We start from the raw sequence: 17,118 nt of genomic DNA on the forward strand, positions 1-17,118 counted from the left end.
CCCACCTCCCCCCCCCACCCCCCCCCCCCCCACCCCCACCCATATTCCACATGTAATTTTTTTTCCCTGGTTCAATGGAAATCAGATCTTTCAAACAACACCTAAAGCCAAATCTCTTGCCCAGAGTAGGTGAATCTAGGACCAGAGGAGAGAGGTTTAAGGTGAAGGGGAAAAGATTTAATAGGAATCTGAGTGGTAACTTTTTCACACAAAGAGTGGTGGATGTATGGAACAAGCTTCCAGTGGAGGTAGTTGAGGCAGGAACTATCCCAACATTTAAGAAACAATTAGACAGGTACATAGATAGGACTGGTTTGGAGGGATATGGACCAAATGCTGGCAGGTGGGACTAGTGTAGCTGGGACATGTTGGCCGGTATGGGCAAGTTGGGCCGAAGGGCCTGTTTCCACACCGTATGACTCTATGACTCTAAGAGCAAAGCAGCCTTTTGCACAGCAGCCAGAGTGGCCCAAGGCAACCTTTACAATATCTGGAAGAAACCAATAAGTACTTAGTTATGTTAATGGTTGATGATAACTGTTTCCTAGGTTCACTGGTTTGGGAGTTAGACTGAAAACCTGTTTCCTGATTAACATATTTGATTTTTAGAAAATCTGCATACCCGGATACAAAAATAATAGTAATGTAACCATAGCCCAAATGTGTTTTTAATGGAGCCACGGTCAATTACTCCCCTCAGCAGTGGTAAATTGACCCATTCAACAACTCAGACAGTACAAAGTGTGTCCTGTTAAGGCATTTGTTTGCCGGGTGATTGCACTGACACAGAATAAAGAGGTTAATAGCACTAATGTTGTCACAAATAGGTACACGCTAATAGTTTAATTAGGTCTTAGAATTACATTTAATTAGTAGGCACATTCAAATAATCACGTTTTTAAAAAACTCTTTCGTGTGAACTGGTGCTTTTGGCTAATAAAAATGCTGAAGAAATGTCTTAAAGTGAGTACTGTTGGAGATGAGGATCTACTATTATCCATTAAAACTATTCACTCTTTTTTATTTGTGTATGGTTGTACTTCATGGTATGATTTAACTCGATAACAGGCAAAACAGAGCTTTTCACTCTATCTTGGTACGTGACAATCATAATAAGAAGGTAGGAGGGCTACTTCTTAGCTATAAAGGTAAGACAGCTCCAGCAACCCAGGTTTGATTTTGAACTCCTGTGTTATCCATGCGGACTTTGCATGTCCTCCCTGTGACTGCATGGGCCTCCTCCCACAGCCCAAAGCCATACACCAAAATTTGCCCTGTTTCATAGGTGAGTGGCAGAAACTGGAGGGAGATGATGGGAATGGGTGTAAACGTCTCATCGTTAATCAACCATCCTTGTTCCAAAACTTCCTAAGTTATAGGAGTAGAATTAGACCATTTTGCCCATCAAGTCTACTCTGCCATTCAATCATGGTTGATCTATCTTTCCCTCTCAACCCCATCGGCGTGCGGCACGGTGGCGCAGCGGTAGAGTTGCTGCCTTACAGCGAATGCAGCGCCGGAGACCCAGGTTCGATCCTGACTACGGGTGCTTGTCTGTACGGAGTTTGTACGTTCTCCCCGTGACCTGCGTGGGTTTTCTCCGAGATCCTCGGTTTCCTCCCACACTCCAAAGACGTACAGCTTTGTAGGTTAATTGGCTGGGCAAATGTAAAAATTGTCCCTAGTGGGTTTGGATAGTGTTAATGTGCGGGGATCGCTGGGCGGCGCGGACCCGGTGGGCCGAAGGGCCTGTTTCTGCGCTGTATCTCTAAATCTAAAAAAAAAAAAATCTAAAAAAAATCCTTCTGCCTTCTCCCCATAATTCCTGACACCCATACTAATCTTTGTCATATGATGAATTTTCATGTGAAAATACAAGATGATTTATTGGGTGTTAATTATCAAGAATGGCAAGAATGAAAAGACAGGTCACTTCCTTCTTACACTTATTTATAGAATTGGACTGCTTTCTCTTTCCTTCCATAAGCTAGGGTACAGTTCAATTCATTTATACCTCATTGTGGACATCGACATTGATTCTTTATCTATGGAACTGTTGCACTGCATTAGTGAGAACTTCATTCTGCACTCGGGATCTTTCCCTTTGTTCTACCTATTATATTTGAGTTTGTCTTGATTGTATTCATGTATAGTATTATCTGATTTTATTGCACAGCATGCAAAACAAAGCTTTTCACAAACAATGCAGGCCCAAGGTTCTGTTCCTATGCTGTACTGTTCTATGTACAATGTTTTATGTTCTAGATGTTGTTATTGTACCTGCTTCAACTACTTCCTCTGGCAACCTGTCCATCAACCTCAGTGTAAAAAAGTTGCTCCTCAGGTTCCGATCAAATTTTTCCCTCTTGGTTATCTCTTAATTCCACAGCTCTTGGGAAAAGATTGTGTGCATTCATCCTTACCAGTTCATGTACCCGTCCAAGTGACTCTTAAATATTAAACTCTTAAACATAATTGTACCAGCACCAACATTTCCTCTGGTGGTTCATTCCATATGTGCACCATACTTTGTGTGGAAAAACTTGCTCCTCCGGTTGCTGTTAAATTTTCCCCCTCACCTTAAACCTATGCCCTCTAGTTTTCAGTTCTTCTACCCTTGGGAAAAGACTGTGGTTGTTAACCATATCTACAGGTATGCCCTACATGATTTTATAAACTTCTATAACTTTATCCCTCAGTCCCGCAGTGGAATTCTCTGCCTCAGAAGGCAGTGGAGGCCATTTCTCTGAATCCATTCAAGACTTGCAAGGCTAAGCAGCGCCTTTACCACCTTAGACAACTGAGGAAATTCAGAGATCCTTCATTGCTTCTACTCTGGGGCTGTAGAGTGTATCCTGTCCGGCAACATTACAGTCTGGTTTGGGAACAGCTCTGCCCAGGACAGGATGGCCCTGCAGAGAGTAGTGCGTTCGGCAGAACGCACCATGGGAACTACACTCATCCCCCTGCAGGACCTATACATCAGGAGGTGCAGATCCAGAGCAAGTAAGATCATGAGGGACCCCTGCCACCCCAGTAACGGACTGTTCCAGATGCTACGATCAGGCAAACGCCTCCGCTGTCACGCTGTGAAAACGGAGAGGATGAGACAGAGCTTCTTCCCACAGGCCATCAGGACTGTCAACTTTTATAACCCCAGAGACTAAATTTTTGTCGACACTAATAGTAACTTATTAACTTTATTTATATGCTGTAACTGTAATTCTTTTTGTGCACCACCCGCAGGCATTGCCACTTTCATTTCACTGCACATCGTGTATGTGTATGTGACAAATAAATTTGACTTGACTTGACTTGACTTGAGAGAGCTAGATAGAGCTCTTAAGGATAGCGGAGTCAGTGGGTATGGGGAGAAAGCGGGAACAGGGTACTGATTGAGAATGATCAGCCATGATCACATTGAATGGCGGTGCTGGCTCGAAGGGCCGAATGGCCTACTCCTGCACCTATTGCCTATTGTCTATTGTCTCCTATGCTCTAAGGAAATAAAGACCAAGCTCCAGTCTTTCATTGTAACTCAATGCTTCCAGACCTGGTAACACACTTATAAATCTCCTCTGCATCCTCCACATTTTAATGACATCTTTCCTACAGTATGACGATCAGAACTGGGCACAGTACTCCAAATGCGGCCAAATGTTCCTCAACACTCCACAAGGGCCTACCATTTACGCTGTCCTTGTCATCCCATGGCAGCACAATGGTGTAGCTGGTACAGCTGGGCCTCACAGCGTAAGAGACCCAGGCTCAGTCTTGAGCTCAGGTGCTATCTGTGTGTGGTTTGCACAGTCTCCCTATGATTGAGTCAGTGTCTTCTGGATGCTCTGGTTTCCTCTCACATCCCAAAAATGTTAATTGATCTCTTTAAATTGCCCTGAAAATGATTTCTGCAATTACTTGTCCAATAACTGAGATATTCTTAGTAAAAACTTAATGCTACCTTCATTGTCTTCATGATCTTGTCCTATTACAATCTGTCATTGATGATGTTCTGCACCATTGACAATGGCTTTTCACAGAGACTTCCCAATAAAGTAAAATCTTGCATCAATTCCAACATGAATCACTTTTGCATTGAACACTTGTTTTATTACTACCTTCCAGCCAGTTCTAGGTATGAATCACTGTCAAATCATTATACCGCAGAATGACTGAAAGGAATGGAAATAAATGCTGAAATGGCTTCTGTTACAGCGAACTGCAGGGGAGTGGAATCAATAGTAATAATGTGATATCTAGCTCTGAACAGGTTTTGTTCTTTTGTTCAGACCTAGGCAGTAAATCCAGAAGACAATCAGCAATCTTGCCTCTCTGTTGTAATATAGCAACCTTATGTGTGTTTGATCAGTCATTACGTATGAAGGGAGAATTATGTGGATAATACTCTGTCCAATTACATTTGGAAAGGCTTGGGTAAATTGTAAAGAAGGTGGCACACTGCAAACATCAGCGCATTTACTCACATGGATTGGGTCCAGAATCTTAACTGCGGCTTTGCTGTCATTTTTCTTGTTTAATACTTTGAAGACCTTTCCATATGTTCCTTTGCCAATGGTTTCAATGATCTCCCATGTATCGGACGGATCAGGGAAGTTGTCGAAGGTGATCGCCTTTTCAGTTACCGGAAACATCCCTAACTGCGACCTCCTGATCAACAAGGGAAAAGAAATGACAAAGTACATTTAATGTAGACTAATATTTTATCCGACAAATAAAATTGTATTTTGACCCAAAATCAATGATCAAGGACAGAAGATCGAAATGTGATCTATCTGTAATGAACATTCAACACTCCGTAGTCATTTTGGTGCATCGTTTATCAATGACATGTCATATATATACACATTTATATATACACACACCCATCCAGTTTACACTGCCATTCAATCATGGCTGATCTATCTTGTTCCAAACAGCTTTGTACTCATTGGAAAAAAAGTATATTCAATAACCAGATTCCTGTGATAAGATACTTGTGACCTTGTCCACGTTAATGTTGGTTGGCATGAAATGGAATCAGCCATGACCCTCTCGGTATAGACGCTAGGATCTCCACATTGGGCTCTGATGAGATGTCCATCACTTTCTATTATCTCCATTCAAAGTGGAAAGAAAAAGTATTCCGTTAGTCTTTTGAAGTGTTGTGCAAATATAAAGTCGTAATCAGGTGATAGACTAATGCACAATTGCAACAACATTTTGGTCAGGAATAGTTGAAATCCTGTAACTGGTGGCTTAGTAGCAGCTGCACCCATGCTTCCATATTAGGACATAGTGAGGCTGCAGCCTATGACTTGGTTCCCACAACATGAATTGAGCTAAATTCAAAAGGATCTATGCAGTGTGCTGCCTGGATTCTTGAGAAGCATTTGGGAAAGACCCGAGGCATGGGATTAAATGCAGATACTGGTTTACAAAAAAAGACAAATTGCTGGAGTAATTCATTGGTCAGGCAGCATTCTCTGGAGAAAATGGATAGGTGATGTTTTGGATTGGGACCCTTCTTTAGACTGATTTGATAGGCAGATGTTCTGCCAATGGCCAGAGATGATGAGACAGAAGGTGCGAGACTAAAAAATTGGTAGCGAATTGGAAGCAACATAATAGAAGGGGAGGTGGAGTGGAGATTAGGTGCTTGTCCAAGTGGGGCCCAGGGGAGAGTTAGGGGGTGGAGATTGCCTGGGAGAAGAAAGGAGGGGCCCTTTCGTGACCTTAAATTGAAGAATTCAATTCAATGTTCACACTGTTGGTTGGTAAGCTACCCAAGTGGAATATGAGGTGCTGTTCCTCCAGTTTGTGTGTGGCCTCATTCTAGCAATGGATGAGGCCTAGGACAGAAAAGTTAGTATGGAAGAGGGAAGAGGGGCTAAAACAGTTAGCAACCGGGTGTGGCAGACTGAACACAAGTGGGAATAACTGGACTGATTTCCAGAACCACCAAATACGGTTTTATGAGGTTGACATGGTTCTTAGTTACTCAAATCTCTTAGAAATGAAGACAAAGCTATCTGCCCAAGGTGACATGGAAGAAATAGCTGAAATACATTTACCTCAACAACACTGCGTCTATTCTGTAAGATTATAAATCTTCAGCTATCAAGCAACTTTAACGGTTTTGGTTTTTACATCTGACATTCTCAATTTTAGAATGAAGGGAAGTTGTTGTCGCAAGAGACTGCAGATGCTGGAATCTTGAACAAAAAGCAAACTACTGGAGGAACTCAACGGGTCAGGCCGCATTTGTGGAGGAAAATGGACAGACGATATTTGGAGGAAAATGGACAGACGATATTTTGGATTAGGACTCTTCATCTTGAAGAACTGTGGAGAGAGAAAAAGTTTCATCTTTGACTTTGCGTTCTCTCTCCACAGCTGCTGCTAGACTAGCTGAACATCCCTTTGTATTTATTCTAGGAATTACCGATGGAATTGGATATGACTTTTGTGAAAATACTTTTCAATCTGTCAGTTCGCCACTGTAGTATTTAGTTTTCCTGCAGCTTCTTTAAATACTTACATCTTAAGATAACACACATAATAAATAGAAACAATATGTGGCTCAATATTGAGAAACATGTGGCTTATGAAATAATTAGTGTGTATCCCTTAACAATTTTCCCTAATAATTGTAGCATGTGACCAACTACTCTATAGCTGATCTATAAATTCGCAGACGACACCACCATTGTGGACCGAATATCAAATAATGATGAGACGGAGTGCAGGAAGAAGATTGAGAACCTCATGACCTGGTGTCAAGCCAACAACCTTTCTCTCAACGTCAGCAAGACAAAGGAGACTCAGGAAGCAAATATCCTGGTTTACATTGACGACACTGAAGTAGTGATGGATGAAAGCCTAACATTCCCAGGAGTAAATATCGCCAACAAATTCTCCCGGACCACCCGTATTGAAACAATGGCCTGGAAAGCACACCAACAACTCGACTTCCTTAGAAGGCTTAGGAAGTTCAGTATGTCCCCAACAACTCTCACCAACTTCTACAGATGTGCCATAGAAAACATTTTATCGGGATGCATCACAGCATGGTTTGGGAATATCTCCATCAAAGACCGCAAGAAATTGCAGAGAATTGTGGACACAGCCCAGACGATCACACAAACCAACCTCCCATCCATTTACTCCATTTATACCTCACGCTGCCTCAGCAAGGCCACCAGCATAATCAAGGACGAGTTGCACCCTGACCACTCCCTCTTCTCCCCTCTCCCATCAGGCAAAAGGTATAGAAGTGTGAAAACCCACACCTCCAGATTCAGGGACAGTTTCTTTCCAGCTGTCATCAGGCAACTGAACAATACTACCACAACTAGAGTGCAGTCCCGAACTATTATCTACCCCATTGGAGACACTCGGACTATCTTTGATCAGACTTTACTGGCTTTATCTTGCACTAAAAATAATTCACATTATTCCCTTTGACATATATCTGTACACTGTGAATGGGTTGGTTGTAATCATGTATTGTCTTTCCGCTGACTGGCTAGTAAGCAACCAAAGCTTTTCACTGTACCTTTTGAAGCAGGTTGAAGCAATCTAACTCTGCCAAAGAAGTCACCGAAAGAAACACAGATTTGTACAATTTGTGTTATTTTATAAATAAAGTATCTCTGTTAGTTAAAACTACTGGCTATCCTCCAGTATCTGAGAGTGTTAATTATAGGGTTAGGATTACTTTATTATTGTCACGTGTACTGAGGTACTGTGAAAGGTTTTGTTTTGCCTTCTATCCAAAAAGATCAGATAGTACCATACATAAATACGATTAAGTCAAATTCAAGTGCAATAGATAGAGCAAAGGGGAGATACATAGTGAAAAATATAGTTCTCAGCATTGTCGTGCTTCTGTTCCATAGACAAAGTCCAATGTTCAAAATGAGGTAGAGGTGAATTGGAAGTGCCCTAGCTTATGGAACGTCCAATTAGCATGGTAATGGTAGGGAAGAAACTGTTCCTGAGTCTGGTGATGCAACTGCTTATCTAAGATGTATCTAAGTTCTTATGTAAAGTGATACTTGTACTGAACTGTGTACAAAAATGAATTTCACTGTACCTCGGTACATAGAAACATAGAAACGTAGAAAATGGGTGCAGGAGGAGGACATTTGGCCCTTCGAGCCAGCACTGCCATTCATTGTGATCCTGGCTGATCATCTACAATCAGTAACCTGTGCCTGCCTTCTCCCCATATCCCTTGATTCCGCTAGCCCCGAGAGCCCTATCTAACTCTTTTAAATTCATCCAGTGAATTGGCCTCCACTGCCTTCTGTGGCACAGAATTCCATAAATTCACAACTCTGGGTGAAAAGGTTTCTTCTCACCTCAGTTTTAAATGGCCTCCCAATTATTCTTAAACTGTGTCCCCTGGTTCTGGACTCCCCGAACATTGAGAACATTTTTCCTGCATCTAGCTTGTCCAGTCCTTTTATAATGTTATACGTCTCTATAAGATCCCCTCTTATCCTTCTAAACTCCAGTGAAAACAAGCCTAGTCTTTCCAATCTTTCCTCATATGACAGTTCCTCCATCCCAGGGATTAACCTCGTGAACCTATGCTGCACTGCCTCAATAGCAGGATGTCCTTCCTCAAATTAGGAGATCAAAACTGCACAAAATACACCAGATGTGGTCTCACAAGGGCCCTATACAACTGCAGAAGGACTTCTTTGCTCCTGTACTCAAATCCTCTCGTTATGAAGGTCAACTTGCTATTATCTTTCTTCACTGCCTGCTGTACCGGCACGCTTACTTTCAGTGACTGCGTATAAGGGTACCAAGGTCTCGTTGCACTTCCCCTTTACCTAATCTGACACCATTGAGATAATAATCTGCTTCCTTATTTTTGTTGCCAAAGTGGATAACCTCACATTTATCTACATTATACTGTATTTGCCATGCATCTGCCCACTCACTCAACCTGTCCAAGTCACCCTGCAACCTCCTAACATCCCCTTCGCAGTTCACACTGCCACCCAGCTTTGTGTCATCTGCAAACTTGCTTTTGGTACTTCTAATTCCATCATCCAAATCATTAATATATATTGTAAATAGTTGTGGCCCCAGCACCGAGCCTTGCGGCACTCCACTTGCCACTGCCTGCCATTCTGAAAAGTACCCGTTTATTCCTACTCTTTGCTTCCTCTCTGCCAACCAATTCTATATCCATGTCAATACTCTACCCCCAATACCATGTGCTTTAATTTTGCTCACCAACCTCCTGTGTGGTACCTTATCAAAGGCTTTCTGAAAGTCCAGATACACTACATCCGCTGGCTCCCCTTCATCCATTTTACTTGTCACATCCTCAAAAATCCCAGAAGATTAGTCAAGCAGGATTTCCCCTTCATAAATCCATGCTGACTTGGACCAATCCTTTTACCGCTATCCAAATGCGCCGTTATTACCTCTATAATAATAGACTCCAACATCTTCCCCACTGCCGATGTTAGGCTAACTGGTCTATAATTCTCACAGCTCCAGGGACCTAAGATGCTGTCCAAGCGGAGTTTGCCATTTAGTAATCCCATCACTCTCTGGGTTTGGTTTCACATCCCAAAGATGTGCTGGTGGGATAATCCGCTTCTGTACATTATGCCTTGAATTTGTAAATGACAAAAAGAATCAAAGTTGACTGGACAATTTGGGAAATGGTAAGTTTCAGAATAGAAGAGGCAAGAGGTGAGAGTCAAGAGTGTGGAATTGTCCTATGCAATGAGAAGGTAGCATTGCAGGACAGTAGCAATGAGATTCTTGGTTGCTGCAGCTTTACAGGTACATTAATGCAACAGAACAAATAAATATACAATAAATTATCAAATAATCTAGATAAACCTGACCATGATATTGCAAGGCAAAGTACATAGTGCAACCTTACTGTAGCAAATTCAACAGTAGTACGATACTGAGGGAGGCTTGTGGGTAGGGGATGTGCAGGATGCTTCAAGAGGCTGATGACTGGTGGGAAGAACCTATTATTTCAGGCTCAAGAGCCAAACGGTTCTCAGGCTCTTGTACCTTCTTCCCAATGTTAGAAGCAGGATGTAGCAAGATGATGGATGATATCCATGATAGGTGGATTTCAGACTTTAAATTTCAGATGCTTTTGGAGTGAGGCAGAGTGACATAGATAGACAGTCTACTATGATGGTATTGGGGAAATTAGGAGAGAGAGAATGATACTGATGGGAGTAGTTCATTCAGAGCTGGCATGGAACAGAAGGGCAGAATGGCTCGTCAGATTTTACATCGGGTAAGAACTGTTGTCACTGCAGTTTATTAACTGTCAATAAACTGGATATTTTTAGAGCAACAGCAAAGATTGAAATTTGTGGGAAATCCGGGTTCCCAAATTGCAACTGTACTCTAATAAATACTCAGAGTATTTATTGCAATTCAGCTCACTTGTGAACGGAAATGTAGCTCCCTATTTACATATCAATATAACCCGACATGGTGCACAAAAAATAATTAATAATACTTAACAAGAAATAAGAATTCAAAATGGTGACATGGAAGCGTGCTGTCTGCAAACTAGGTCTTTACATAAAAGCATTTTGTTGCCTGTGTGATGTGTTTTTGGGCTGCCTAATGCTGCAAAAAGTATTTTATAATGTGCCTGTCTATCTATGTCAGTCTGGATTCCTTTCTCGTGCGAACATGAGACAATAACTAAAAAATCAAGTAAAGAGGATTTACATAACAGTGCATCAGAGAAAGTTAGGAACCTGAGCTGGTTGAAGCAAATTAGCACTGGCGGATTTAAATGACGGGATGAGGGGCTTGACACACTAATCTGGAGAGGAAAATATTGACAGTCGTGACAGGTACTTCACTACTGTAATCAGAGTGGGAGGAGATCTGTGTGGACTACAAGCATCAGTGAAGGTCATCTGAACTACAAGCCTGGTTGTGGCCAAAAGATCCACAGATCTTGATGACATCGTGATGCCAAACAGTCAATAATCTAAAACATGAATGTCATTTAATTCTAAAATGAATGTACATGTAAAAATAATGTACCGCTGAACCAGTATGCCCTCCAAGGTGCATCTGCAGAGGTTTGTAAGAGTCACTAGAGACATGTCAAATTTCCTTGGTATCCTCGGGAAATAGCATTGGTGTGTCTTCTTCACTGTCACATCAATGTGGTTGGTTCAGGACAGATTATTGGCAATATTAATGCCAATGGACTTAAATTTCTTAAACATTTCCAATTGAGCATTATTGATGCTGATTGGGGAATGTACTCCACCACACTTCCTAAAGTTAATAACTGGCTCCTACATCTCACTGACATTGAGGGAGAGGTTATTGTCCTGACACCATGTTACTAGGTTCTCTATCTCCTTCCTGTACACTGTCTCATCAGGAAAGTTACTCGAACACTCTTTCGCAATGTGTTCTGTGCCTCCCAAGGCTCGAAGGGCCCACTCCTGCACCTATTGTCTATTGTCTAAACTTAAAGGTAATTTGAGAAACTGATGAGGACAGAGGGAGTAAACCCAGTGTAAATGTCTACCCCCAGATTATCTAGCTTAGCGTGTGTTGAGAATGAAATGATGAGCTGAGAAGTTCTCTGGACCCCAACCAAGCCTTGAAGAGGAGCCACTAATCCATGAAGACAATCATAGTCATTTTGCCAAATTTTTAATAGGACCAAATGTTTTAGTATGCTGGTTATAAAGGATGGGCTTTGTCATATAGGACTTTGATGAGGAAAGTTTATATTGTAACATGTTTCCACACTTCATTCCGTAGATACCATTGGATTAGAAATCCACTTGTTTTCAGCACAGTACTACAGTAGTTTCAACAATGTCTGCATGCTGTACTTGAAGGACAAATGATGTGATGATCTTTGGAAAAGGGAAATAGATGAAGAGGCGGAATCAGACCATGGCCACAAGTGGGGAGCCCCGATGGGCAAATGAGGAAAGAAGCAGCAGAAAGCTGAACAAGGGGTAACTGAAATCAGGAAATCATCATCAACATACTAAACAGAAGGTAACATCAGGGCTAGTGCTTGTATTAATATGATAAGTAGCTAACACTACAGAGAATTTCCTCAGAAAAGGATCTTGGAGCAAAGATCTTGCAGGAAGGTCAGTTAACAGCATTCATCAGCAAAGCTTGACAGATGTGACGACTCGTCATGCACAAGTCAAGAGGGGGTTGTGAACTGTAATCATTGGTCTTTGAGAGCTTCACGCCACAAGCCACTTGAGGTCATTGGCGTTAAGTTCCTCCAAAGAAATTGCAGAGAATGCTTGTGAAAGTACAGACATACATCACGGAGTTTCAGCACTCTTCAGACAAAGGCATGCTGATACACTTGGCTGAGCATATTTCAAGGACGCAAGAAAGGCCAAGGACACTGAGCCTGAGGCAGTCAACATGGCAAGACTTATTCCAGTCTCTCAGCTGCTGATGCAGAAGATTGAGAAGGCCATGGTGTCACCATGCCGTGCCTGAAGCGAGTGACTCAGAGAGGATGGAAAAAGACGTGGTGCAGGGGTCATCCTCGTCTCAGTTCATATTTGACTGGACACTCATGACGACCCAGTTTTCAGAGGCAAAATTGTTGCCAAGTTGTAAATAAATAGCATGATGAAATATGTTTAGTCCTCACACGTGGAGTGAAGGGTTGCCTCCGCAGAGCCAGAGAGAGTATCTGCCGGGCAAGAGGGGTGTAAGGAGATCAGCGAAATGTGCAGATAAGCAACGCCTGCAGATTTCTATAAAGAAAACAATCAAAGAAAGTGATTCACTCTTATGGCCTCAGATGGATTGTGGGCAAAAGTTTGCTTTGACAAGTTTCCAAGTCCAGTCTTGGTGTGGAATCATACATTTACTTGATAACTTATTCATGTTTAAGGGTCTGGCCATCTGAACTCTAATCTTTGGATTGTTGTCTCTGAATTGTTCAGCCTGCAGTTTAACTATGACTGACAATGAAGTAAATTTTTAAACTTCCAAGAGATCGAAAAAAGGCATTCATTGTTTGTCATCTGCAATCTCATAGGACATTGGGGCAAATTTAACATTTTACCTTAGTTTAGACACTCTACACCTCCATCCCTCGTTCAGTCACTGTACAGCTCCATCTCCCACCAGGAAGGCCTTAAAGCCCTCCGTTTCTTCCTCGACCGCTGAACCATCCAATTTCCCTCTACTAACACTCTACTCTGCCGAGTGGAGCTGGTCCTCACCCTTAACAACTTCTCCTTTGCCTCCTCCCACTTCCTCCAAGTCCAAGGCCTAGCTATGGGCACCCGCATGGGCCCCAGCTATGCCTGCCTCTTTAAAGTGTACATTGAACAATCCCTATTCCAGGTGTACACTGGCTCTATCCCCAAACTCTATCTCCCAAACTCTGTATCAGTGCTACATCCTGCACCCATGCAGAACTCATGGACTTCATCAACTTCACCACCAATTTCCATCCTGCAATCAAATTTACTTAGACCATCTCCGACACTTCCAACAGGATCCCACCACCAGCCACATTTTCCCATCTCCACCCCTTTCCACCTTCCGCAGAGACCGTTCCCTCCGCAACTCCCTAGATAACTCATCCCTTCCCACCTAAACAACCACTCCTCAGGAACCTTCCCCTGCAATCGCAGATGATGCATCACCTGCCCCTATACCTCCTCCCTCGATTCCATCCAGGGACCTCGACAGTCCTTTCAGGTTCGGCAGAGATTCACTTGCTCCTTCTCCAACCTCATCTACTGTATCCGTTGTTTAAGATGTGGACTCTTTTTGGGTTTAATTAATCAATCATACATGTAACCCATCCAATACTTCAAAACTATTAAACTGCTCTTCGAATGTTGCTACAAATGGTTAAAAATGCTGAAACATGCAGGAACTTGTTCTGCAGAGGAAGTCACTGTAACAAATGTGGCTTTGCACAATATAAATTATTTTACTTTAAAAAAAGGAAAATTGTGTTAGTTTCATTTCTTGGCTATCTTGAGAAAGTGATTAGGGGAAGATATATAAAACATAGAACAAAGTGAATTGCAGCTTAATATTTTAATTAGAATTCATCCATTGGTTTGCAAATGCTTGCTATTATTTCATTTATACATGTGCCATCACCTAACTTATATAAGGTAAGATTGGGTTTATTTACTTTAGAGGTTTATCCACGTAGGCCCCAACTCCTGTATTTCTGTGTAATGAACTTTTACATCAACATCTCTTCCTAAAAGTTTCTGACTTGGTGCATTTTCGTCTAAAATTTCTATTGCTAAATTCTTATCGGTCAGCCGGCTCTTTATTCCACCAAAATGCAGTAATATATATTTCTAGACACGTGGTTGAATTTTAAATTTCAGATGCTCTTGGAGAGAGGCATAGTATTAAGGGAGGGTTCTGGGGAACCAAAAGCATGGGAAAAATCAGGGGCAGCAGGATGTTGCACCAATTAATGTTGGGGGAGTCCAGAACCAGGGGTCACAGTTTAAGAATAAGGGGTAGGCCATTTAGGACTGAGATGAGGAAAAACTTCTTCACCCAGAGTTGTGAATCTGTGGAATTCTCTGCTACAGAAGGCAGTGGAGGCCAATTCACTGGATGTTTTCAAGAGAGAGTTAGATTTAGCTCTTAGAGCTAATGGAATCAAGGGATATGGGGAAAAAGCAGGAACAGGGCACTGATTTTAGATAATCAGCCATGATCATATTGAATGGTGGTGCTGGCCCGAAGGGCCGAATGGCCTAATCCTGCACTTATTTTTATTTGTTTCTATGTTCTATGTTTCTAGTGCAGTTGCCTCACAGCTCCAGGGACCTAAGATGCTGTCCAAGCGGAGTTTGCCATTTAGTAATCCCATCACTGTCTAGGTTTTGTCTCACATCTCAAAGATGTGCTGGTGGGATAATCCGCTTCTGTAAATTATGCCTTGAATTTGTAAATGACAAAAAGAATCAAAGTTGACTGGACAATTGGGCAATAGTAAGTTTCAGAATAGAAGAGGCAAGAGGTGAGAGTCAAGAGTGTGGAATTGTCCTATGCAATGAGATGGTAGCAATGCAGGACAGTAGCAACGAGATTCTTGGTTGCTGCAGCTTTACAGGTACATTAATGCAACAGAACAACAAATAAATATACAATAAATTATCAAATATTCTAGATAAACCAGACCATGATATTGCAAGGCAAAGTACATAGTGCAACCTTACTGGAGTAAAATCAACAGTAGTTCGATACTGAGGTAGGCTTGCGTGTAGGTGGTGTGCAGGATGCTTCAAGAGCCTGATGACTGGTGGGAAGAACCTATTCTTTTAGGGTCAAGAGTCAAATGGTTCTCAGGCTCTTTGGGTACCTTCTTCCCAATGTTAGAAGCAGGATGTAGCAAGATGATGGATGATATCCATTGTATCCGACTTTAAATTTCAGATGCTTTTGGAGTGAGGCAGAGTGACATAGATAGACAGTCGACTATGATGTTATTGGGGAAATTAGGAGAGAGAGAATAGTACTGATTGGAGTAGTTCCTTCAGAGCTGGCATGGAACACAAGGGCAGAATGGCACGTCAGATTTTACATCAGGTAAGAATGTCGTCACAGCAGTTTATTAACTGTCAATAAACTGGATATTTCTAGAGCAACAGCAAAGATCGAAATTGTGGGAAATCCTGGTTCCCAAATTGACTGTGTTCCCTACATTACAACTGTACTCTAACAAATACTCATAGGCATGGAATGTAATTCAGCTCACTTGTTAACAGAAATGCAGTTCCGTATTTACATATCACAACCAGTGACATATCAATATAATCCAATGTTTACATGGTGCACAAAAAATAATTAATAATACTTAACAAGAAATAAGAATTCAAAATGGTGACATGGAAGCGTGCTGTCTGCAAACTAGGTAATCTTTTTTCCAATATTACAAGGTCTTTACATTAAATAATTTTGTTGCCTGTGGGATGTGTTTTTGGGCTGCCAAATGCTGCAAAAAGTATTTTATAATGTGCCTGTCTCTCTATGTCAGTCCGGATTTCTTTCTCGTGCGAACATGAGACAATAACTAACAAATCAAGTAAAGAGGATTTTCATAACAGTGCATCAGAGAAAGTTAGGAACCTGAGCTGGTTGCAGCAAATTAGCACTGGCGGATATAAATGACGGGATGAGGGGCTTGACACACTAATCTGGAGAGGAACGTATTGACAGTCGTGACAGGTACTCTACTGTAATCAGAGTGGGAGGAGATCTGTGTGGACTACAAGCATCAGCAAAGGTCATCTGAACTGAAAGCCTGTTTCTGGCCAAAAGATTCACTGATCTTGATGACATCGTGATGCCAAACAGTCTATAATTTAAAACATGAATGTCATTTAATTCTAAAAAAATACTAAAACAAAGGTTCATCAACTGGAACCACAACCAAGTCAGTACATTTTTACTTATTAAGATAACGTTTAATAGAAGAACATATTAAAATGCAAAACAATTAAGTTTGCTATTGTATTTTTTCCATTTAGAAATTTACCTCCACATCAAGGTAAATATAATAAATGCAATTCGCTTTTGCTGATAAGCTGTTGACAAAGAAACAGTAAGTGATGCAAGATGTTAGAGCTTTGGAAATGTTAGTACTTACATAGTTTAGATGTTAAACCTGGTGTCTGAATAATTATATAAAGCCCAAATAAATTGTCCAGGTATATCTGGTCCATTGGCCATCTGCTAACCACAAGAATCATTATGAGCTCTTGAAAGGAGGAGCTATTAACTAATCCTTAAAATCCGAAGCAGGCAAGTTACAGCACTGGATCTGAGCATTATGAAGCTGTGTCAAGGATTAGTAGGTATTAATAAAGACTTCAAACAGAGCCTTTCCCTATATGGTTTGATCTCTGAAGACACAAACCATTTAATTAAACTATAAATGATGCGTGAAATTCATTGCTGCATATTAGACTTAGACACACACATCAGAAGATTTGAATAGAATGGTTTAAATTGTAATGTTGATAGTAAAACTGAATGGGTTATAACTTGTGATAGAATGGGAATATTGACTCTGCAGTCAGTATGTTATATACCTGCAGAACA

The 17,118-nt window shown here is 41.4% G+C and overlaps 1 protein-coding gene across 1 annotated transcript in view; it reads right to left on the bottom strand.

Annotated features, from left to right (window-relative positions):
- The window catches only part of LOC144602980 (myosin-IIIa-like), a 76,352-nt gene extending 59,614 nt beyond the window's left edge, over positions 1-16,738 (bottom strand). The window contains exons 1-2 of the mRNA XM_078416107.1: positions 16,664-16,738; positions 4,485-4,668 (exon numbers count right to left, since the gene is read on the bottom strand). Of these exons, the coding sequence (XP_078272233.1) occupies positions 4,485-4,668; positions 16,664-16,665 (186 nt within the window). The 5' untranslated portion in view covers positions 16,666-16,738. The remainder of the gene's footprint in view (positions 1-4,484; positions 4,669-16,663) is intronic.
- Between the last annotated feature and the right edge of the window lie 380 nt (positions 16,739-17,118).

The sequence above is a fragment of the Rhinoraja longicauda genome, chromosome 2 (assembly GCF_053455715.1).
Source record: "Rhinoraja longicauda isolate Sanriku21f chromosome 2, sRhiLon1.1, whole genome shotgun sequence".
Lineage (NCBI taxonomy): Eukaryota > Metazoa > Chordata > Chondrichthyes > Rajiformes > Arhynchobatidae > Rhinoraja > Rhinoraja longicauda.